At 36.5% G+C, this 26,077-nt stretch overlaps 1 protein-coding gene across 1 annotated transcript; it reads left to right on the forward strand.

Moving 5' to 3' along the window:
• Positions 1-1,572: 1,572 nt before the first annotated feature.
• On the forward strand, positions 1,573-4,499 carry LOC149820124 (xanthotoxin 5-hydroxylase CYP82C4-like). Its single transcript, XM_089982895.1, has 2 exons — positions 1,573-2,560; positions 3,542-4,499. Exons 1-2 carry the CDS (start codon positions 1,631-1,633, stop codon positions 4,163-4,165), a joined length of 1,554 nt encoding a protein of 517 aa, XP_089839021.1. The 5' UTR covers positions 1,573-1,630; the 3' UTR covers positions 4,166-4,499.
• The last annotated feature ends 21,578 nt before the right edge of the window (positions 4,500-26,077 follow it).

Here is a 26,077-nt window from a genome sequence, read left to right on the forward strand (position 1 = left end):
TGGAGAAGGCCATGAACATCAACCTGCTCTCTCTCTCCCTTCTCTTTCTGCTTCTATGCATATTCAACAGACGATCCTACATTGCCCCATCAAGCACCGACTGACCTGCACACTGACTGTAGCATGGTTCAACTTGATGAGTTATGGAGCCTGCTTCCGAGTTTTTGCCCTTGCAGGAGGGGGTTCGGGTGCTCCCCCCAACGCGGGTCCCGAGGGGGCCAGGGCGGGGCGCTCCTAGCGGGGGACTCGGAGAGCAGCGCCCCCCGGACCAAATTTTTTCTTGAGCTTATGTTTGAGACCTGGTTTCAGTGAGCAGAGGGTTTCTAGGGGCAACGCCCCCCAGAACAAAATTTTCTTTTGGCCTTGTATAAATTTTTTATTTTCTTTCCCTCTTGTAACTATCAAAAAAGCACAATAAAGTGTTTTGTTTGATCGTGGTGCTCATATGTTTTCTTTGGTTGTTTCTTGCTCGAGGTTTTTGTAACACCCTTTCTCATGATTTTTTTGCTTTTTTTTTTGCTATGCGATTTTCATAAATCGCTACTCGATTTAGCGATTTGCCTTTTTTTTCGCTACACGATTTTCATAAATCGCTACTCGATTTTGTGATTTGCCAATTTTTTTGGAAACGTAATTTTTGTAAATCGCTACTCGATATAGCAATTTACGAAAATCGCATAGCGATTTGCTGGTTTTTTTTTTTCACTACGCGATTTTCATAAATTGTGATGCAATTTTCGTAAATCGCGATGTCGAGCACTGCCCCCTTGAGCACGATCTTCGTCGTGATTAGGCTGTAATCGCCAGCCATCCAGATGGTAGTCTTGAGGTTTATGATGGGGAAGTCGGAGGTTGTACTCCGTTGTAGGTGTTCTGGAGGAAGATTCCATTGTAGGTATCCCTCGAAGGTGGAGGAGAAGCTGTCGCAGTCGGTTGCCCGTTGGATGAGAGCAGCATTCTGGCCACTGCTAGCAGAAAGATGATGATGATCACCATCGGATCGTCGACTCTTTGCCTCCCTTAATTTCTTCTCTCTCTAGAGAGAGAGAGGGGGTTTTACAGTGTTTTACAGAGAAGAAAGAAGAAGAAGATGACAACGAAAAGTTCAAACAAAAAAGAAAGAGAGAGCGCTTCAAGTTCAAACAAAAAAGAAGATGACTTTGAAGAGTTAACATCATCCTAGACTTTCTGGATGGAAGACATTTTTGTTCTTTTTTTTAACAATTGTTTATCTTTTTTTGAATAAACATTTTTGTCATTTTTTTGAACTGTCATTTCGTAGCAATAATAGCAAGAAAGGGTAATTAAGTCTTTGCAACCGCACCAAACTATGATGCTAAGTGATGCCGACATACACGGAAATATGAGCCTCATGTGCTTACATATGTGGCACTCATTAGGACCCTCGAACACGAGATGTGAGATTTGGTGCATCATCGTGGGAGAACATACACCACCCTCTCCAGAAAAAGTCATGGATCAAGATAAGGTTGGCAAATGGGCATTTTTCAACCATTCATTATCCATGATATATACATGATAGAGTAACATTTGCCCTCCGCACATGCTACTCACACAGCATAATCATAATCGGGTAACCACCAACACCACCCCCATCTCCTTCATCACTATGGATACCATCCAACTGATAGGGGGCGTAGCAGCTCTCCTTCCTCTTCTCTTATTCTTCTTCTTCCATATACGGCCAAAGAAGGCATCAAAAGCCGTTCCTGAACCACCAGAACCAGCCGGTGCTTGGCCCATTATTGGCCACCTCCGTCTACTAGCGGGAACCACACCTATCCACAGAACCTTCGCTGCCCTCTCAGATCAATACGGCCCCATTTTTGCTCTTCGGCTCGGCCAAAAGCGTACTATAGTCGTGAGCAGCATGGAGCTAGCCAAGGAGTGCTTTACCACCAACGATAGAGCCCTTGCCAGTCGGCCGCCACTGTTCAGTACCAAGCTCCTCGGCTACGAACGCTCCATGTTCGGCCTTGCTCCCTACGGCCCTTACTGGAGGGAAGTCCGCAAGATCGCCACCATCGAGCTGCTATCGAACCGACGGCTCGAGCTGCTCAAGCACATCCGGATCGAGGAAGTTGACTCCCTCGTGAGAGGCCTATACGCACGATGCGAGGAAAACGAGCCGGTGGAGATGAAGCGCTGGTTGAGCCTCCTGACGATGAATATCGTGGTGAGGATGGTCAGGGGAAAACGGTATTTCGACGGAGACGATGCTGGAAAAGATGAGGGAGCGAGAGAGTTCTTCAAGTTGATGGAGGAATTCTTCTATCTACTTGGGGTTTTCACCGTGTCGGATGCCCTCCCTTGGCTGGAGCGCCTCGATGTGGATGGTCACCTCAAGGCCATGAAGAGGGTCCAACAGAAGATGGACGAGATGGCCACTGCTTGGGTGGCGGAGCACCGGCAGAGAAAGGATTCCGGCGACGTCGATGTGGATGGCGGTGACTTCATTGACGTGCTCATCACTCAACTTGACGATGGTCATCTGTCTGACGTATTTCCCACAGACACGATAATCAAAGCCACCGCTTTGGTGAGTTTACAATCTAATTATCATGCCTAATTTACAATCAAAGAAAAAAAAAATTCTTTTTTACTTATGACGAGGGAAAGCCCTCGTGGAGAATGGAGAGCAGATCAGGTGATGTGTCAAACATCTTCACCGTCCATTGTTTCACTGTGGACGGTGAGGATGCCAAATCACTTTTCTAAAAGTGATTTGGCAGATCACTTGATATGCTGTTAGGTCACTTAACGGATCTTCCTGCAAGGTAAAACGCCAAATTGGGACAAAATTAGTAGTGTTAACGGGCCTGGTTTACCGGGATATTGGACGCGAACCCAACCCTATATAGTTTGGGTATGGTGATAAATAAGAAGACATGAGTCCGGACTTGAAAGTTAGATCATTATATGGATCTTAATATAGTTTGTGAAATTTTATACCAGACGTGAACCCAACCCGGGTTTCAATTAAGACCCACAATTTTTCAATGTAAAAATGATAAAAGAATATAGTTTTTTTGAGTGTGATTCCGGTTTGGTTCATGTAGTTTTTATGATTTTTCTTATAATGAACCTAATTAAATCCAAATCTAGACCTGATACCATACCCAAAATTTTGAGCTAAGTCTGGTTTCACCCTAGTCCCAACCAACCAGATCGATTGATACCCCTAAACACAATCATCCAGCCTTATATGTCACCCCTTCATCTTTATACCCATCTTAAATCTTATGATGATCAAACCTGACCCTGTACATAGTTTCAGCATGGTCAATTTAGTAGTAGGAATCAATCCTAAAATTATGATTTTTTAAATCACAAATTTTAAATAATTGATTTTTGAATCATCAGAAAACCGCACACAAATTTAAATGTCAATATTAACTAAATGGTTAGTGCTAGAGTCTGATTTGATCAAAATAACTTGCATCAAAGAAATCCCAAGTCTTAAGTCTTTAGTCTTTGGTGTAGTGCGAGAAAATCAACGCTATATAATTAATGCTTACAGACATTGATTTCGGCTGGGACAGACACCACGTCAGATACCTTAGTGTGGGCCATCTCTCTTCTATTGAATAACCGCCATGTGTTGAAGAAGTCTCAAGACGAGTTGGATTTCTACGTAAGCAGAGAAAGACAAGTGGACGAATCAGATATCAAGAAGCTGACATACTTGCAGGCCATACTCAAGGAGGCCATGCGCTTACACCCAGTGGCCCCACTGCTAATCTCACATGAGTCAATTGAACCAGTCAACATAGGTGGGTATGACATACCAGTGGGCACAATCCTGTTTATTAACGCATGGAAGATACATAGGGACCCAGTGTTATGGTCAGACCCGGAAGAGTTCATACCAGAGCGGTTCTTGACGAGCCACAAAGACACCGGTTTTGGTGGCCAGAGCTTCGACTTCATCCCATTTGGTTCGGGCCGGCGGTCATGCCCAGGTTCATCACTAGCAATCCAGGTAGCTCACTTGACATTGGCACGTTTAATTCATAGCTTTGAGTGGTCCACGCCCAAGGATGGTCCGATCGACATGACCGAGGGCTTCGGCGGTACCACGCCCAAGGTAACTCCTCTTCAAGTCCTGTTGCACCCTCGTCTCCCGCCCCATCTTTATCAGTGACACTCTTTGGTGATGGATGTTGTGCCTTTTATGTATGGTTATGTATGAGCGCACAAATAGATATAGTGAATAAAGATGAGAAGAGGCTTGGTCATGGAAGGTCTGCTGCAAATGTTCAATGATTCCAGATCCAGACCCATACAGGTCCAAATCAGTAATTTGCTGAACAACACACCAAATTGCTAAAATGAATCTTGAGATCCTCCACCAGATCTCTCATGGACCTCCAATGTTCGATACTAAGTTTTCTGCTGTGGACAAAAATAAGTCATTTTTTATTCGCTACTTTTTTCTTTGTCGAGTGGATTATAAATTGTGTTACATCAGTTCTCAACCTTTGGACTATTATTAGGAAAATAACTTTTCATGTGGACGTATAAATTTACTTTAAATTAAATCAAAACCATCAAAGCTCATTTGTTTCATTCCGTTTTCATGGAAAATTGGGAAGCTGTCATCCTTTGCCTCCCTTTCCTACTATGGGTGAAACAAACATTCAAGCATTATAGTGGAAAGGTGTCATGTTAGCTAGGGGTGGCAATCGGGTCGGGTTGGCGGGTCAGCATACCTCAACCCAAACCCGACCCGTTTATTAAACGGGTAACCCGACACGACCCGCCAACCTGTTTAATAAACGGGTTGGGTCGGGTAAACGGGTTGGCGGGTTAGCGGGCGGGTTGGCAGGTTGACCCGCCCGCCTAACCCGTTTATTAAACGGGTCAGCCGGGTTGGCGGGTTGGCATACCCCTAACACGAACCCGACCTGTTTATTAAACGGGTTAGTTTAAGCCCAACCCGAACCCGCCTAAGAGGCGGGTTGGTGGATTGGGTTGGCGGGTGTGTCAGGTTTTGCCACCCCTAATGTTAGCCCCAGTTTTTCTCACCACCTTAAACTCCACATGTGTAACTCCTTTGGAATCTCTCTACAAGAAAAAAATGTTGGATTATGCATTGAATTCAACCCGATGTAACCCATATTGACCTGAGAACATCAAAGGGTTGCTCAGATCATGAGGGTTACAATGGTAGGACAATTATGTAAATATGAAGAGCTCACATAATTGTCCATCAATGTGGTAATCATTGCTTACAACTATATTTGCAACTGTTATTAAAATATTATTTTTGTATAAAATGTAAATCAATATCATATTGTAAATCGATTTGCATTTATAAAGTTACCTCAATTTATATCATTGAAGTTACCTCGATTTGTACTTTACTAAGTCTAAACATCATATCGATTTGTTTATTGTTTTTCTTTTCCGCCTTTTATTAATCATTTGGCTCTCATGTGGTTGGTTGTGTGACCCATTTAGCTCTCATAGTACACTAAGAAGATTCATTTAGATAATAAGTGAATTCAAATCTTGTTTTCTTAAGTAGGATCTATTTGTGTCTCTCATAATTTCTTTAATTAAACATTAAATAACTTGAATAAATGTTGGAATATTATCCATAATGAATTTATACTACTAAATCGGGTCGATGGGCTACATGATATAGAGCTTTTACTATAAACCTCAATAAGTTAAATTGTTATTTGCAGCAATTGCAAATCGTTGTCTCTGACATAGACGTCATTGCGTAAATCGCTATAAGACAATGTATGGTATAACGATTTATATAACATATTTGTAGGAAAAAAGTGTTATGTATTTACAATGATTTGTACATGTGAAGGTTAGATGAGACAACGATTTTTACTTTAAATACAGTTTATTTACATAATTTTTACGCAATGATTCAAATATAGTATATGTACAACGATATGTATACATGAAGTTTAGATGAGACAACGATTTATACTTAAACTTTTACCGTGATTTATAATAATACACAGTGTAATTTTCATTCAGTTTTTGGCCAAAATAGACGTCATTGTGTAAATCACAATAGGACATTATATGGTACCACAATTTATATACCAAATAAATTGCCATAAAGGCAATTTACTAATGGTATAAAAATTAAGCTACGACGATTTAACAACGATAATGCACAGGTAGTAAATTGAACTCATCAGTGTGGTTTACAACCATAAATGTATCAGCGTTAGAGATTTAATACTTGCGATTTATCAAATGGTATCTACAAAAATGTGTACATGTGAAGGCTACACGAGACAACAATTTTTACTAATGGTATAAGCTCTAAACAACAACAATTTACCAATGGTATCAAAACTGTAGCTTTGTAGGCTAGATGAGATGATGATTTATACATGTGAAGGATACATATTATAATGATCGAACATGTAAATATAATCAAATATAATTATGTAGCTAAAGAATTCATATGTGATTCCTATGTTTCATTGCTCACTTTTGAATTAAAATTGAACTAAGCCTGTCATGAAATAAAATAATATAAGACACTACATTAAGTTTCACAAGAAATGCAAACATCCTCCCAACATTGATTACATACCAAATGACTTGTGAAACTGATGTCATCGTTTCACTCAAACTGGTCGGGAGGATTGAAGGTTCAAACATTGTAGTACATGTATGTAGGGTATTGATGAACGTTGAAAATTACACAAGTTAGATATTAATACGTTGCACGTAATGCAATTTACATGAGAAGCAATATAACGTATTACATACTTGTACCTGCGAAGGGTTTGGTTGCTTTTGTTTATGGGTTGGTTATTTCTTAGACCTTTTATTATTTACCTCTATATGCACGCACAAATTATATGTCTTCCTTGGTGCAATGTCAGCGCTATCAACTATTTCAGTAATTGCAGCATGCGCTTCAGTTATTTTACAATGTGACCTTAATATATGAGTCATAAATAAAGCTGCTAATTCATGGTTATGATCATTGATTAAAGTACAAACTACATATTTTCCATTTGAAAGTCTTCTTAACACCATTCTCGCTAAACAACTATATCTAGAATTTGGCTTTCTCCTTGTTGGATTTTCGCTTGACTTCTTCCAACCTTCCTTAGAACAAATATATGTCTTTCTCACCACGACACTCTGTGCATTTTTTGACCAAGAATACCTTCTAACACCGAAGTCAAGTTTTAAGGCATAATCATTGTAAAATTTATATGCAGCTTCATCATTATTAAACTGCATTCCGTCTACGGGAACAAAGTGAAGTGTACTATCATGTACATTCTCAGTGCCTGCATCTTTATCAAGTGTACTGTCATGATTGTCTACCTCATTATCGAATTGCATTTGTTCTGCTGGAACATTCAAGTCAAGAGTGAATCCAATGCTTGCACCCTTCTTATCATATGCATCATTAGTGCACATGTTCACTTCTCCGAGTATGTCATTAGTATAAATGTTCACTTCTCCATAACTTTCCAATGATTAAGATACATTATCTTCACTGCAACCAGATGATAAGCTCACCACTGCCATAGGCAAGATATCAATTTGTGTTAGCCAACACATATGTTTTACTCAAGATGCATATAACAACAGATACTGATTAGTTAAGCAAGTCAAAGAAACAATTGAATGAATCACAGTATAAAAGCAACAGTGATTTATTATTTGCTTATACTATGCATCGAGTTGTTATTTACCATGCCAATAAAAGAAACATTTTAGCGTATATATGTGTTGATGATAGCGATTCACGTGACGATGATTTAATTATATCTACAACGTTGTGAAGCAATTTCAATAGAAATCGCTAAATGAGCAGCAATTTGAATACACAAATCACCACCGCAAGCGCACAATAATGTATTTCTGCGCGAACACGTTTTAAAATCACACTACAAATATCTTACAAATCAATACTAGAAAATACATAATATTTTATAAATCGATATACATATCACATAATATATTACAAATCGATACAACAATTCAGCATAATAGCTTACAAATCGACACTACAAAACACATAATATCTTACAAATCGATATACATATCGCATAATATATTACAAATTGATACAAAAATTCAACATAATAGCTTACAAATCGATATTAACAAACAAAATAATATTTCACAAATCGATAGTATGTTACTACAATTGCGATTTGTGTTACATTGCATATACTGAGTGAATGAATGATACCGGATAGGGTAAAGGCGCTTTCTTGCATCTGTAAACAAGCATTCTTGTCAATAGATCTTAGCGTCTTACAAATATCTTTAATTTTCTAATCGTCAAAAAGACAACATCCACATGCAATAACAAAACAATGCCTTAATGACACTCACGATGACATACGTTCTTCAGCAATAGCATGATGGCATAGAAATGTACTCATGATGCCTTAATGAAACATGTTGGAATGTTTGTGCATCATTATTTTTTTTATACTGCCTAACGAAAATGAAGAAGAAGAGAAGACTGTAAAAAGAGATGGCTGACAAATGCCCCTATGACGCCCACGAATGATCGAACCAGTCGATTAATTTATATTTATCTCCACGAGGTAAGAACAAACCCGAGAATGTTTTGCAACATAAGGCACGGACGAGAATGCAACAATGTGTTGTAACACAAGCTAAAAACCAAGGCGGGAACCTGGACTTGAGATGACGACAAAGGGTGCTCCAGCAACAACAGACGACGGTAAACGGTGCATCGTACAAGGGATCTCTTGTTACAACAGATGGTACGTCGTCAAAGGGTGATCCGCTGGAAGCATAGGAGTTTACAAAAAAAATGTTGTTTTGTTTTTATTCGATTGCCACAGTTTCATGGGAGGCACAGAGCAGTGGCAGACACCAAATAAGAGTCCGACAGAAAGTCACTTGATGTGTCCCACGAAGGGGATTCAAACGCTAAATTCATTTATTTTGTTGAGATTTATTTGGACATTGTTAAGGGCGCATGTTTTCAATTCGAGTTTATGAGTCGTGCATCTGAATGATGGACAATATGTACGGGGTTCCTGATGGCATGTTGAAATTCTTTGTATTGACGATCAATGATTGTCGTGACACATGAGAATGGAACCTCGATCTCCCATCTCGGTTCTCTCCCACTGCGCCAAACCTGTGTGGGGCCTCAAGTTCAATCCCTACTGGTTTTTGTGAACGTGGGATTGTATTAGGAATTCAAATCCTACTCTGAATATGACCCAATTCATTGATCGGATTCAACTTTTCTTGAAACTAGTTCAAGTTAATCTGATATCCAACCTACACCCACAGGATTTGATCCAAATCATGATATGAATCCTAAAGAAAGTGATGTTCCAATTTTTTTCCTAAATTTGAAAAAGTCCAATCATGTAATGCATGAATCCGATTCAATAGTCGAAGTCCAAACAAATTGAAATATCCATATCCAGGAATAATTTGTTGTATGTTGGATCAAAGGTCTGACTGAATCCAAATAATTTGCACTGCTAACCTTTTATTTTTTTGTTTTTGTTTTTCTTTTTCTTGCTTCATAGCCACTCTGGGTCCATCCAAGTCCATCAATTGCTCGGACTCAAGCTGTTTTAGTAGGATTTGACTAAAGGTGGACAACTGGCCCTCATACCCGTCGGGCACTTCTGTACCCGGCATAGAATGTAGCCGGGTTTGGGCTGCCAGAGCATAATGAGTATTGGGCCCAATCCAGACCGAGTAGTAAATGACCAGGTTCAGGTAGGGCCAAAACATGACTACAATAGAGCCCCGACTCATCCTGGCCCATTAACTGACGGGTTTAAAAGGCATGGCCTGACCCACCTGAAATTCAACCCAATAAGTCTTGGGTCTGATCTGAACGCTGCAAGATTCAGGTTGGACTTTGAGTCTCCTGGGTTTGGCTTGGGCATTTTGGTCCTTCACAGGCATCCAATCATGCTGGTCTCACCCTTTGGATCAAAGTCTGGTCCATCAGGGCCAGTTCGGTAGCCCCGCAGGCTGACCAAAACTCGGCTCACGTATGTAACAAGCTAGGTTTCAGCCCAATAATTAATGGATCAAGCCTAAAACCTTGTCTCAAACCCGACTCATGATGGATGAATTTTCTTGGCCCGTTGTTGTGATGTGATGTCACCTCATCCCCTCGTCCATCACCAAGTTAAACGACACCCACAAGCCACAAGTTGTCAAAAAAGGATGGTATTCACTTAGAAGAGTCCCACAAAAATTTTGATTGTCATTCACTTTCTAGATTAACGACATCAGTGGTTGGTTGAAAAATTAACAGTTGTGATTTGTTCAAAACATGGAGCTTTTAATTATTCTTAGGTGCCACTGATTTTGAAGATGGATGACTGTGATCATCACAAAGTTTTTCCTCTTGTATCCTTCTTCCCCCTCTCTTTGCCTTTCTAACCTTTGTTCCCTTTTTGACGGGGAATAAAAGATAGAAAAGAAGAGAGAGAAGAAAAAGAAAAGAAAGAGAGAGAGAAACTCTTTTGCGAAGGTCTCACTTGACCTTAATTTTAAAGAGATTTTGAAAATTACTCACCTCCATTTTGAAATATTTGCGGAAAAATGGAGAGACATGATTCGCTCGTCGGTACGAGGTTCGACCGTTCCTAGTGTCTTTACCAGGGGTAATCGAACCAAGGATCAGATTTATGCCCTTTTGATTTGCCTAAATATTGTCTAAGAATTTATTTTAAGTCTAAAAAATGCACAAAGAATCATGCTTGTGAAATGCAAATGCAAGGATGTATGATTTTAAGAAAATAATTTAGAAATTTTGGGATTTTCCTAGTGATCCTAAAATAAATTTGATAAATGGAGTGAAGAAATGATTCAAAGATTTGAAATTGATTTGAAAAGGTTAGATTTTGAATCTAACTTAGAATTTAAAGTAGATCTGAAAGAAGAGACTTGAAAAATCCAAGTCTTGGAAAAATCAGAGTTTGGAAGATGGATTTTGATTTGAAAAAATAAGGAGAAAAGGAGATTTTGAAATTGAGATAGAATTTTTTAAGTGAAGATGAATTTTCAAAGTTAGAATGAACTTTGAATTCTGATTTTGAATCTAGGATTCGAATTTGAGATGGAATCTTGAAAGGGAATTGAATTCCGGATTTAAGGTCTGAAATTAGAATGGATCTTGGATCTAGGTGGAATTTGAAAACAGAATTGGATTTAAAATCTGGATTTTCAGGATGGATTTGAATCTGAAATTTGAAATCTGAAATCCTAAATGGAATTGGATCCAAAGTCTGCAATCCTAGATGGAGTTGAATCTGAAATCTGGAATCCTAAATGGAATTAGATCCGAAGTCTGGAATCCAAGATGGAATTGAATTCGAAATCTGGAATCCTAAATGGAATTGGATCCGGAGTCTGCAATCCAAGATAGAATTGAATTTGAAATATGGAATCCTAAATGGAATTGGATCCGAAGACTGGAATCCAAGACAAAAATTGGGCTCTAAATCTAGAACCCAAGATGGAATTGGATTTTGAAAATCCAAATGGGATTTTAAAGATAGATCTGAATTTTGGAAATCCAGATTTGAATTTAAAAGTGGGCTTCAAACTTTGAAAAAAAAATCAAATTTTGAGATTCAGAATCAATCTAAAAAAAACCTTGATTTTGAATTTGAGAATCGAGACTCATTCTTTAGATGGAACTTTGGAGATTTTGAAAAATAAAGAATAAATTTGATGTTAAACTTGGAAAAAAATCAGAAGATGAATATGGGAATTTCAAAGTTAAATTGAACTTTGAAATTTGATCTGAGATGTTAAATTGAATTTGAAATTGAATCCTAAAATTGAATTTGTAATTTCAAAGTTGAATTGAACTTTGAAATTTGATTTGAATTTAAAATTGAATTTTGAATATAAAAATGAATTTGGAATTTCAAAGTCAAATTGGACTTCGAAATTGAATTTTGAATTTTGAAATGAAATAGAATTGAGAAGATGAGTTTGAATTTATAAATAAGAATTGATTTGAGAAATGAAGAAGGTATTTGAAGGATTATCTCAAAATCACTTGGATTTTTAAAATAATATGAAAAAGAATTTTAAAAATATGATGTAATTATATCCTAAATGATGAATGAATTTAAAAGAAATTTGAAAAACATATTTCATTCTTTAAATGAATTGAAATAAGATTGAAGATATAATACATTTCTGACTGTGGTCATAAAATGTATTATATAATAATCGTATTAAAATTCAAATGAAGAATAAAACACATTTTTGGTGCCTTTATAGAGTTTAAAACGAAATTAACTCTCAATATATCCTGACTATGGCCATTGATATATATTTTGAGTTATTTTTAAGTTAAACTCTGATAACGAAGGAAAATGTTTACAAAAAATATGATGATTTTTGAAAAAGATTCAGTGTGGATCCAGTATTATTCCATAAAAGATGAAAATCCTAATCATTGTTCGCATTTTGACTATGGCCATTAATGTGGGTCGTTTGCTTAGGATTAATTACCTCTTATTAGAATGGTGTACGTGCCATTTGTGTTCCCATTCATGATTTTTTGAAAAATAAAGAAAAAATGATATGAAACAAGCAATTTATGATATTTACATGCTCATACATCCTAATCTAATTCAAGAAATGTAAAATTCTCATTATAATCTAGCCATTACAATTCTGAAATTGAAATTACAATCTCTAAGCTAAAAAAATGACATTTTCCATACATTTTCGTAATTCTGCAGGGGTCCCGAGGGAGAGAACCGAGGTTTCTTCAGCCGCTCTTGGCTTGCTTGTATCGCTGGAACTGAAGATCCCTCGATCGATCAGAGGAGAAGTTTTAGGGAGAAAGTAAAGGAAAAAGGGAGAAGAGGGATTCTGGAGGATTCCTTCATAAGTGGGAGGAGGCTAAGAGGGAAAACTCAGGGAGGAGAGGATGGTCGATGGTTCTAATGAATCGCTAGATCGAAGATAGATGTTGCTAACCAAAAAAATGGAAAAGATGAGGGAGCGAGAGAGTTATTCAAGTTGATGGAGGAATTCTTCTATCTACTTGGGGTTTTCACAGTGTCGGATGCGCTCCCTTGCCTGGAGCGCCTCGATGTGGATGGTCACCTCAAGGCCATGAAGAGAGTCCAACGGAAGTTGGTCGAGATCGCCACCGCTTGGTTGGCGGAGCACCGGCAGAGAAAGGATTCCGGCGACGTCTTTGTGGGTGGCGGTGACTTCATTGACGTGCTCATCACTCAACTTGACGATGGTCATCTGTCTGACGTATTTCCGACAGACACGATAATCAAAGCCATAACTTTGGTGAGTTTACAATCTAATTATCATGCCTCGTTAATCAAAGAAAAAAATTTCTTTTTTTCTTTTGACGAGGGAAAACCCTCGTGGAGAGCGGAGAAGGGAGAGCAGATCAGGTGATCTGTCAAACATCTTCATCGTCCATTGTTTCATTGTGGACGGTGAGGATGCCAAATCACTTTTAAAAGTGATTTTGCAGATCACTTGATATGCTGTTAGGTCACTTAACGGTTCCTCCTGCAAGGTAAAACGCCAAATTGGGACACAATTAGGAGTGTTAACAGGCCTGGTTTACCGGGACTTGACCCGAATCAAACCCTATATAGTTTGGGTATGGGGATAAATAAGAAGACATGAGTCCTGATCTGACCCTAATTTCAATTTTTCTAGAATCTTTCTAAAATTTCTTCATTTATCTTTCCAAATTTTCAAATTGTTGCATTGCTATCACAGTGTTTTAAAATTCTGGGATTTTACCCTAGAGTCCTGATCAAATCAAGACACTATCCCAGAATCCTGCTCAAATCAGGACACTGTCCCAGAATCCTGATCGAATCAGGACTCTATTCTGAGTTCATTTTCTTACTTCATTTTCACTGGTTTTCAAAAGTGCCTTTTAAAATCTCTTTATTTGCATTTTAGAAAACAAAATTCTCGGAGTTCTAGTCGAATTAGGACTCTTACTCAGAGTCCTAGTCAGGTCAGGACTCTGAACCAGACTTCAATTTTATCTTATTTTCACCTATTTTTCAAAATCCTTTCATTTGGTTTCTCAAAAAATCTAAAATTCTGAGAGTCCTAGTCCGATTGGGACTCTGTCCCTAGAGTCTCAGTTGGATCAGAACTCTATTTTGATTCCAATATTTGTTGCTATTTTCACTATTTTTACAAGTTCTTTCATCTGTTTTTCAGAAAATACCAAAAAAGAGCTAGAGTTTCAGTCCGATCAGGACTCTATACCAGAGTCCTAATCCAGTTAGGAGTATTTTGAAGTTTGTTTTTACTTCCATTTTCATTTTTTTCCATTTGTTTTTCAAAAATTAGGTCACTTTGTAGAGTCCCAGTTGATTCAGAACTCCATTTCAGAGTTTTGATTGAGTTAGGATTCTAACCCTAACTACATTTTCTGACTTATTTTACCAGTTCTGATGAAATCTTTCAAAAACTTCCTCATTTGGCTTTCAAAATTCTAAAATCTCAGAGTCCTAACTGGTTCAGGACTCTGATCCAGAGTTTTAGTTTGCTTAGAACTCTATTTTCAAACCTTTGAATTTCATCTGTTGATTTTAACCTTTTTTAAAGCCATTTTCAGTCTTTATTTCAAATTTTACAAAACTCTGATGTGAGGCCCACTCAGTTCGCACCATATCTAGAGAAGTTCTGACTCAATCAGAACTCAGTGTCATTTTAAAAAAAAAACTTTCAATTCCAAGTTTACTTTTGAATCTCTTTTGAAAAACTTCTCATTTTCCAGTTTTAAAATCATTTTTTGAAAATTCAAGTGGGGCCCACTCGAGGTGGCACCACATTTGAAAAATCCAGGGTTAGCTTAGGGTTAGTCACTGTCCTAGCTAGGTTAGGAATCTAGAAGTGTCCAAACTTGATTTTAAAAGTCATATTTTTACTTTAGATTTTAACCTTGATTTTAAAGTTTTAAATTAGGTTTTTTTGAAAAACGCCAAGTGGTGCCACATTTGGGAAGTTCACTAAAGCATTTAGATGTTTAATTAGGGTTAGTTAGAGTCCCTTTAGAGTTAGGAAGCCACCAAAAATCATCCTCTCCATTTAGCTTATATTGATAAACTCCAAAAAATTTAAAACTCTCCAAATTAGCCCTAATTACATGGATTTTCAAAAATCTATAAAAACGGGTCTTTAGAGGGGTCAAAGAGGGCTCTTTTTCTCTCCCAATTTTGTGGACTCTCTCTCCTCTTCAGCACCTCCTCCTTCCTCCATTGCAGCTGCAGCCCCCAAGGTAATTTTTTATACTTTATTTTATACTTTTTTATTAGTTTTTTATGATTTTTTAATAGATTTCACCATGGAAACTCTTGTGTTCATGGATTTAACCGTGGATTTCATCCAAGAACCCCAAAGTCAACCCAAGAAGATGATCTAACTCAGTTTGAGGGTGTTTTCCAGGATTCTAATTCGTTAAAATCGATGAGAGGTATGTTTTCTACATTCTTAACCAATGAAATATGAGATTTACTCGTTAAATGGGCTAAATCCATATTTTCAAAGGTAAAATCAATTTCAGCCATAGATTCCCTATATATTTTTTTATTTTCTTGTTATAATGATGTTTGTTTTACATGTTCTAGCATTAAATTAAATTTCGATATGCTGTTTATGTGTTTTTTTTGTTATTTTCCATATTTAAGTCATAGTTTTTATTGCTTTATTAGATTTTATGTGTTTTGATTCTAGGTTTGTAGAAATCATGCTATTTCATGTTTAAATCTCTGTTAGAAGATTCTAATTTTTTTATATTTAGTTCATGAATTTGTCAGTAAGTCTCTGGAAAAAAATCAAAGGTTTTGGAATTCGAGAACCTTGTTAGAAAAATACAAAGTCAAATCGTGATTCCTATTAATTAAAATTGTTATTCATATTGAAGTATAACTTGCAGTTGCGTTATTTTTGTCATCTGAGATCCGATTCAAGATCCATAAATTGCAGTAGCTTCATATTAGATTCTATTATTTACTGTAATTTTCTATCACTGTTTGCTATTTTTCCTTTGTCAGAGAGTCAGATCAACTTTTTAGAACTCATTATGTTCTATTTAAACCCTAATTCAACTTGTGTTGATCGTATCTCCCTAACCAGAGATTTAATCAACAATCCGTAGAAAGGGAAATTATTTATCTGTCTATTTTATATTTACTGCCAAAATTTCAGAATTGTTTGATGAAGTCTGCTATTTTTTCTTGTATTTGAAACCAGAAGTATTTTTTTTGATAAGTTTTATATTCATTAAATTCAAGTACAGATTGTCAGAATGACATCTCCCTAACCAGAAATGATTTTTTCAATATGCAAAAAAGCAGAATCTCTATGTTTATATCTATTATGCCTCTATAAAATTGTATGAATTTCCATGATAGATTGACCCCTGATCCAGGTCTGACACTGAAACAGGTACGTGCCCGTAGGCAAAAATAGCATATTTTAAAGTTTTATGCAATTTTCGTATTAAAATTATGTCAAAATTTGATCTTTCTATTTTCAATTTAATTTTAGGATTATAAGAAGTACAAATTTCGATTTTTATTGATTTTGAATCTCATTTGATGATTGAATGAGTTAAATGGCAAAACAGGGTACCCGTAGGATCCTGAGACACTGACAAAATCATGATTTTCATGATATTTTTGATTTTTTGTGTATAAGTTCAGGTTTTTAAGGTTTGTGTATGTTTTTAATCATATTAGAGTATTTCATACCCGATTTTATGTTTATTTGACTTTATTTCAACCTCAAATTCCAAGTTTTTACCAAAATATTTTCTGAAAATCCTGATTTCAAGGCCATAGTCTTGCTATCAGGGGAAATTTGGTCATCTGTCCTCATTTTCAAAATTTCTAACTTGGATTTTCTTATTTTTAATCATATCATATCAACTTGTGTTTGATTTATTCTCATTTGAATTTCAAAATTTGCATTTTACAAAATATCTTTCTGAAAAACCCTGGTTTCAAGGCCGTAGTCTTGCTATCAGGGGCATTTTGGTTATTTTGACCCCAATTTCAAATTTTCAAATCTCATATTCTCAATGCAATTTCATCATTTATGTTTATATCAGGGAAGTATGAACTGAGTTTATATTTGGATAATATCTGATAATTTTCCAATATTTTCAGATAAATCCAAATAAACCTACATTTTTGTGCTAACATATTTTCTAGTTTTGCAGGATTATTCAAGTGGAGGGCTTAGCTTTTCATTTTATTTCTCTTTTATTCAATTCAATGTAAATACCAAATATAATATTTGGAATAAGATTTACATTTTCTGCTTAGAATAGGGAGCATTGCATATAGTTTAATTCTGCAAATATCAATATCTGATGTATGTCAATTCATGCATATTTTTATAAATCCTCCATGGTCTACATGACTGGCACGTGCACTAGCTTCTAGGGAGTTGGTGAATTCGATCGAGTTTGTATTTTTGGCCATACTCAGAATATGAACAAAATCCAGATTTACCATCTTCTTTTAAGCCACATTCAACCTACACTCTTAGGCTAACTTCAAAATGCACAACATTTCTCAAAAATACAAATAAAAATTCTCAATTCTTCAAAACAATGTCTTTCAAATTCATATTATTCATTTCATTCAATTTGCAAATTCCAATTCCAATTCAGAGAAATCGATTTTCTCAAAATTTTCTAAGCCTTGTTCAGAAATTGATTTTCTTAAAACTTTGAGCTTTCAAGTGGTGTTTCAAATATTCCTGAAGTTCAAATCATGATTTTCCAAGTCATAATATCTTCAATTTCAAAGTCTGAATTCAGAGAAATCAAGTTTTTCCCAAATTCATTTGAAATTTCTCATAAATCGATTTTCACAAAACACTTGTATTTCTTCAGAAATTGATTTTCTTTTCTTCAGAAACTCTCTCCCAATCATGATTCACGATTTTCAAAGTGTTATATTTTTCAAGAGTTCTCCAAGTATTTCAAATATTCAAGGCAAACATCATGTTTTCAATCTGCATTTTCAAAAAATTTATAGCACATGCCTGATTCTTTGTGCATTTAGGAATAGAACATGATTTAAATAAGTTGAGCAAAGCAAAGCACTAGATTGATCCTTGGTTCAATTACCCCTGGTAAAGGCACCAGGAACGGTTGAACCTCGTACTAACAGGAGAGTCTCATTCCATAGAATTTTTCCATATTTTAAACGGAGGCGAGTTATTTTTAAAATCTTTTTCAAAGGTCAGTTTGACTTGCAAAAGTAAAATTTTGCAATGATAACAACTTCCTGATCCATTTTTTGACAACATTGTGTTATGGGCCCACATCACGCTTTTGTTACATGTGTTATGTGTGTGGGTGTGCCAACGTCCATTTGACACTCTCCAAAATATATGTCGATAGTTTTTCTTCTCCCTCGCCAGACTCCCATTCAATTTTGTGAATTCAACGGTGAGGGAGGAGGCATTGACCGATGTCCCACCCCCTGTGGGTTGATAGTAGTCATTGTCTAGGCCTCGTGGAGGCTGGTGGTGGTTGTTGCTGATGAGTAGAGTCACTGAAAATTAGGTGTCCCTTGGGTAACCAGAGCCTGCCCAGTGACCATAAAATGGTCATTGCAGGTGTCTGGAGGCCAAGTTAGGCCTTGTGGTGCGGTGGTTAGCCGCCTAAGGTCGGGCATCATCAACGACTGCCTAAGACCAGCCTTCCTGCTGGTTGTCCATAGTCGGCTAGTGGCCGTGGACGACAGCGTCTGCTTGAGGCCAGCCGCCCATGGCGACCACAAGCAGCTGCCGACGACTATGGTTGTGGTTGTGAACAACCATAGTCGTCTCATCCAGCCATCTTGCTAGCTATCATCGGTGGTGGATGGTCAAGAATGATGACAGCTGGCCACCGGTGGTAGCCGCTGTCAGCAATAGATGAAAGAGCTGAGGGGGGGGGGACCCTAACCTAAATTGGTGGGGAGGGGTGCGGGTTTCACTGTAGCTATTGTAGATACACTAAATCCTGACCTAGTGGACCTGATTCGGCCAAGATGCATTAGTGGGTTTTCGAGTGGATTGGGTTTGAACCTGACCCGATCCTGGACTTGAAAATGATACTAGGGTTTCAAGAGGATTGAGTTTGCGCCAAACCCCATATAGACATGATCCAGACCCGGATCCATTACCTGGTTCTCCAGATGGATCAAGTCTGGCCGTGACCCAATAGATTTGGTCTAGGACCCGAACCTAGTTCATGGGTTATAGTTTGACTGGGTCTGAGACCTACCTAGTGGGGGTGGTCTAGGACCCAAACCCATTTCAGGGTTTTTGGATGGACCGGGTCTTGGGTCTGATCCAAAATCGATCGAACCTGGACCCGTTTCGACATTTTTGGGTGGATCGATATGGTCGAACCTGGTCCTACAACCAGACCTGTAAGTCTAATGCCAAAACTATCAACAGTGGAGTTGTTCCTAATGAACTCCTCTATCTTTTTTCAGAATTTCAGGATTTTTAGGGTCCAGATTCTTAGTTTTCCAGATTTTATTAATTCATTAGTTAAATCCCTGTTAGATCGATTTTATCAGAATTAGAGGTCTGATAAACCTCAATGTCCATCCAATCCGTAGATCCAATGCAGAAACAGTCAAAAGAAGAATTGTTTCTCCCTGTGTCAGGATCATCCTCTTAAAATTTTAGAGGTTTTGGTTTCTGTTTACCATTTTCCTTGAATTTTTGTGAAAACCTATCAGTCTACCCTAGATCCCAGAGTCGTTGGATTTTGATCCGACTTGCCGGAGCTGTATAGATTCGACCATAGGTCAAATCTAAAATCTGTAAAAGGAAAAAATCTTTGCCTAACTATCCTCTGTCACCCCATGAAATTTGGTGAACTACTATGGTAGGTTAGTACCTCAAATTTAGTTTTCATTAGGTTAGGTTTAAAATTTTAGGCAAAATCTTGATTTTTAGGGTTTTTAATTAATTCTTATATTTAAAAAAAATCAAAAAGATAGATTTTTGGATTCCATTATGTTTTTAGGGCTAGTTTAGGTGTCTATGCCAAATTTGAATCAATTCTAAGCACATTTGCCTTTTGTGTTAGTTGATTTTTAAAATCAAAGGCGAAATTCAGGCAAAATTTAGTGTCTTTAGTATATTTTTGCAATTTTAGAGTTTAAATATGCATATCATTATCCTACATCATAGTATAGTTGATTTCCATATCATTTTCATTCATTGGAATTTCAAAACTTGCATTTTTATAAAATTTATTTCAAAAAACCCTGATTTCAAGGCCAAAGTCTTGCTATCAAGGGCATTTTGGTCATTTTTACCTTAATTTCAAAATTTTAGACTTTAATTTTTCATATTTTCATCATGACATATCATCTTGTGTTTGATTTATTTTCATTTAGATTTTAAAATTCCAATTTTGCAAACTATCTTTCTGAAAAACCCTGATTTCAAGTCCATGGTCTTGTTATTGGGGGCATTTTGGTCATTTCATCCCAATTTCGAATTTATAAATCTTATTTTTGAATTTTCATTATATGTTTCTCATGTTTATATCAGGAAGGTATGAATCAGGGTTTACATCTAGATAATATCTGATAATTTCTTAATATTTTCGGATAAATCCAGATAAACCTATAATTCTGTGCTAACTTTTTCCTAGTTTTGCAGGGATATTCAGAAGAAAGATTTTTCATTTATTTTTCTTTTATTCAATTCAATGTAATATCAAGATGTAATATTTGGAATAAGAGTTACATTTTCCACTTAGAATAGGATGCATTGCATATAGTTTATTTTTTGCAATTTCAATATCTGATGTATGATGTTGTACACACCCCAAATTTTCTTCGTACATTCTCAAATAATCCTTCTCTTACAATGACAACCCTGTTAGGTCAGTGTAGGAGTCAAACCGAGAGTCTGTTTCAGAAAATCACCATTTACCTATTTTTATTAGGAAAATTACCATTTTGCCCCTAGGTCATCCCGGACCCCAGTCAGTCGGAGTCAACCAAGCTCATTGGTCAGTTCAGAACAGTTAGAATATCAGTCATTTCAAGCTCATTTGAGCTCAGAGTGAGAAGACCATTTTCATTTCTGAAAAATTCCTGCCAAAATGGGATCATTTCTTCAGAAATGAGCTCATTTCTCACTCAAATCCCAGCCAATTGTCTCCGAGTTAGTCATTCCCAATCAGTCATATTCCCTAGAGTCTAGCTTGAGCTCACCAGGAGTTCAAGTGCTCCAGTTTCAGTTCAAAACCATTTCCAAGTGTCCAGGAGCCCATTTTAGTCCATTTCAGCTCTTTCAGCTGAAATTGAGCAGAGTTCAGTCAATTGAGCTAGTGTTCGAGCTTTAATTTTAGTTCATGTCAGTATTACTGACCTTTGTTCCAGCTCAGATTCATAATTCACTTCATTTCAGTGACCATTCTATACCATTTCTCTAAAAATGACAGCTTTTCTTGAAAATTTAGTCTGAAAGGTCAGTTGAGTCAGTATCTGGTCAGTTCAGTTGAGTTTTGAAACTCTAAAACCCAGTTCAATCCAGCTCATTTCAGTTCAATCCAGCTCAAACCCCAATTTTCAGTGTCACTTTAACCCAATAGAGTCCAAAAACCATTTCTTGAACCATTTTGCAAATTTTATCAATTTTAATGCTTTTTAAAATGGTGCAACTGCCAATCAGGGTCTAACATCCAAATTTCTTCATTCAGGGTCTGCATTTCGCATGTCATTTCTCATCATTTCATAACATTTCTCAGCATTTCATAACATTTCATTTCATTTTCGAAGTCCAGAACTCCAGTTTTGTAAATTTCAATCCAGATCGAGTTTCAAAAGCTTTCAGAAATCAATTTCAAACCCTGGGTTTCCAAAATTGACATTTTTACCCCTGGGATTCTAAATTTGAAAATATTTTCTCGAGAAAAACAATCTGGATTTATTTCAAACTCAATTTTTCAAAATCTATGTTGGATTTGCTTCACAACGGGGTATTGAACTTCAAAATCCGAGCTCGTTTCAAAAACTGCCAAAAATAACTCGTTTCGTCTGAAATTTTTTTGAAAAGATTGTTTTACTCCTCTAATCATCAAAATGAATTTCAAAAGTGGAATTTGGACCCGCTCTGAGATGGTCCATCCATTTGCATTTCTTGTTTTAATTTATATAAAAAAAAGAAAAAAAATCACATTTTCTTTATTTTCTTTATTTTCTTTATTTTTTATTATTATTATTTTATTTTACCTAAGGTGGGACCCACAAGGGGGGGTCGACCACCCTAGCCCCTCTCTTCCTCTCCATTTCCTTTCTTTCCTCTTCTCCCTTTCCTTTTCCTCTTTCTTTTCTTTCCTTCTTTCTTCGTTTCCTTCTTTCTTTCTTTTCTTCTTCCTTTTTCTTTTCTTTCTTTCTTTCCTTTTCTTCTTTCTTTCCTCCTTTCTTTCTTCTCCAGCCCACTTACGTAAGGCCTTTTTTCCCCTCTTCTTTTCTTTTCCTTCCCTTCCTTCTTTCCCCTTTCTTCCTTACTCCATTTCTATTTCCTCCAAAGCATATGGCTGCATTCATTCACGTATATTCATTCATGAAATATTATTAGAAACTTAGGTTTTGAGTTAATCAAAACCTAAGTTATGATAAAAAAGAGAAAGAACGACTGCTATCCCTCTCTTCTAGAGAACTCACGTCTCTCTCTCTCTCTCCCTTAAGCTCTTTACTCTCATTACATAGCATCCCATCTCTGATTGCAGCAAGGTAGCCAGCTCTTCCAGCCTCTCTACAACAGCCATCACTACCAGCCGGCGCCTTCATCTCCTTGCCTTCTCCCTAGTCGATCTGCTATTAGCTGCAACTCTCAGCTGCATCGCCATTATAGCTTCAGCAACACCTCCAGCCACGCCTTTTTGCAGCAAGGCAGCCTCCTTGGCAACGCCACCTTCAACTCCTTCCAGCCGGCAGCCACTTTGTAGCATCCCAACTCCTTCCTTGGTCCAGCCAGCAGGTACCAGCCACGTTGTGGTAGCAGCTGGTGCTACCTCAACTTCCAACAACCGTTCCAACCCCCTTCAAGCATAACTCCAAGGTACAACCCTCTCAACGGTGGAAGCATCAAGTCCATCCTTGCAACCAAGCCATCCTCAGCCTTCAAGTTTTGCAGCAGCCGCTCCATCCACACCGAGTTTCAGCCATCTCATCCGAGTAACTCCATTACCCATTCCTTGCAACTTCTTTGTCTCAGTTATACCAAGGTGGTACCGTTGCAATCCTTCCCCAACCAGCGCCATAGTGACATCAAGGTGCCCCCACCCTATACCGTTTGCTCCCTTGTAGCCACCTTGAAGCAGCCCCCTACACAACTGTGATCACCTCTACCCTCCTCAACCTCACGTTCACTCATTGACACAAGGTAGGATTCTTTCTTTTTAAATTCTGTTATTTGATTTTTTTTGTTCCATATAAGCATCCTTTTGTTTAAAAAAAAAAAGAATGATAGCCCATCATGAATGGATTACGTTTATGTCATGATCTTCTCTTTTTTTAGATGATACTGAATGCTTTAAGTCTACTATATGTATTTTGTATTCATTTCAAGCTCCTCTTTAAGCTTAAAATATGCATACTACATGTATGGACTGAGAAAGTGAAAGATCCATCCATTCGATGGATTTGATCTTTCATTTTTAAATGTCAAAATTAAACATAGGTCATACCCCTATTGATTTTTGTTTTTTATGTCATTCCATGTTAAAATATGCATCTAGATTAGTTTGTGGTTCATTTCATTCACTTTATATAAGTTTCATTATTATTCACTTTAGAACTTGTAAATTATCGTTTAGGTGCAAGGTCTATACGTTATTTCATGTGGGTTATTTCATCAATAAATTTTGTAAATTTTATGGTGATTAGGTTTGTATGCCTTTAAATTTCTGCAAAAAAATTGGATTAATTTGAAATTTGAAACTTCATTAAAAAAATCAAACCCTAAATCGGGTTTTCTGTTTCTCTAAACTTCCAGTTTGTGCTTTAGCAGACAAAAACCTTCAGATTCACCCTTGTGGGAGATTCGAATCATCCTCCAAAAATCACAGTAGATTCACAATGAAATCTACTAAATATCTGGAAATTTTGAAATCTGTACAAGCAGATTTACTTTCTTTCAAATATCGATTTTCCCAGCCCCCCCTGAGAAAATCTCGATTTTCCTTTGTAAGGGTATAGACAGACCCCTAATGCATAGAATACGCTAAACCCGTAGCCCGTCTGCAAAAACTTTCAACACAAAAGTTGTTTTTAACCTTTTTTCCAGTCATTTCTCAAAATTTGGGGATTTTTGGAATTGTCTCAATATTTTTCTCAAAATTTTATTTTCTGTCTGACAGATTCCAATTTACAGAAATCCCAGAGATTTAGATCTCTGATAACAGTGTTCCCTTTTCCAAACTGTAACTCGAATCTCAATGATGTGAAAAGATCAATTTTTCCTCTGTCTGTCAGGGACATTTTCCCACAATTTCAGCCATTTTCCTATCTATCTTATATTTTCCCCACATTTTCTCCCGAAACTTGTCTGTTTCCCCCAAATCCTAGAGTTGCTAGATTCTGATCCGACTTGCCGGAGCTGTACAACTCCGACCATAGGTCAAAACTAGAAAGTGTAAAATAAAAAATCCTTCCCTTACTGTCATCTGTCACCCCATAAAATTTGATAAAATTTTAAGGAAGTTTGATATCCGAAATCCCCTTTAGAATCAGTGAATAATTTTGATTTTCTTAGGATTTTAGCTATTTTCTATATTAATAAAATACAAAAAACAGATTTTCAAGCTCCATTCTGTTTTTAGGGTCAATCTAGGTATTCATGCCAAATTTGGCTCAATTCCAAGTTCATTTGCTTTATATGTTAGTTTATCTTTAAATTCAGAAGCGAAAATCAGGCAAAAATCAAGTTAAATTTGATATTTTATGATATTTTCGCCATTTTAGGGTTTTATTCATGTAAATAAGCATGTAATATCATATTAGGGTTAATTTCAATCTCATTTGCATTTCAATTTTCAATTTTTGCAAAGTTTATTTCAGAAAACCCTGGTTTCAAGGCCATAGTCTTGTTATCAGGGGCATTTTGGTCATTTTGACCATAATTTCGAAATTTCAATTTTTAATTCTATAAATTTTCATGCATATCATCATATTTCATCATATTGTGTTTTATTTATTTTATTTGATTTTCAAAAATCCAAAATTTACAAAAATTCTTTCAGAAAACCCTGATTTCAAGATCATTAGGGGTATTTTGGTCATTTTGACACCAATTTCGAATTTCCAAGTTTATTTTCAAAATTTATTCAGTATTTCTCATGTTTATATCAAAGGGGGTATGAATTTGAGTTTATATCTGAATAATATCCGATAATTCCCCATATTTTTGGATAATTTCAGAAAAACCTACATTTCTGTGCTAACATGTTTTCTAGTTTTGCAGGAATATTCAAGAAGAAGGCTTAGTTATTTTATTTATTTGTTTTGTACAATTCAATGTAAAAAGCAATGTAATAATTTGGAATGAGAGTTACATTTTTTGCTTAGAATAGGACTGCATTGCATATATTTTAATTTCAACAATTTTTAATATTTGATGTATCATTCATGCACATTTTTCCAAATTCACTATGGTTGACACGAATGGCATGTGCACAAGCTCTTATAGAGTTTATAAACTCGATGAGATTCATATTTATGACATAGTCAGAATACGAAGAAAACCAAGATTTATGATCTTCGTATTAGCCACATTCAGCCTACACTTAGGCTAACTTCAAAAAAATGCACTACATTTGTCAAAGTTTCAAAAAGATTTCCCAATTCCTCAATGAAATTCCTTTTCAAATTCATACTCATTTATTCATATCATTCAAATTGCATTATTTTCAAGTTTATTTTCCAATTTTAATTTAAAAAAAATCAATTTTCTCAAGGATTTACCAAGTCTTTCTCAAGATTGGATTTTCTCAGAATTCTGAGTTTTCAAATGACATTTCAAAGTGTTT

This window comes from Nuphar pumila, chromosome 12 (genome assembly GCF_984573655.1).
Source record: "Nuphar pumila chromosome 12, dmNupPumi1.hap1.1, whole genome shotgun sequence".
Taxonomy (NCBI): Eukaryota; Viridiplantae; Streptophyta; class Magnoliopsida; order Nymphaeales; family Nymphaeaceae; genus Nuphar; species Nuphar pumila.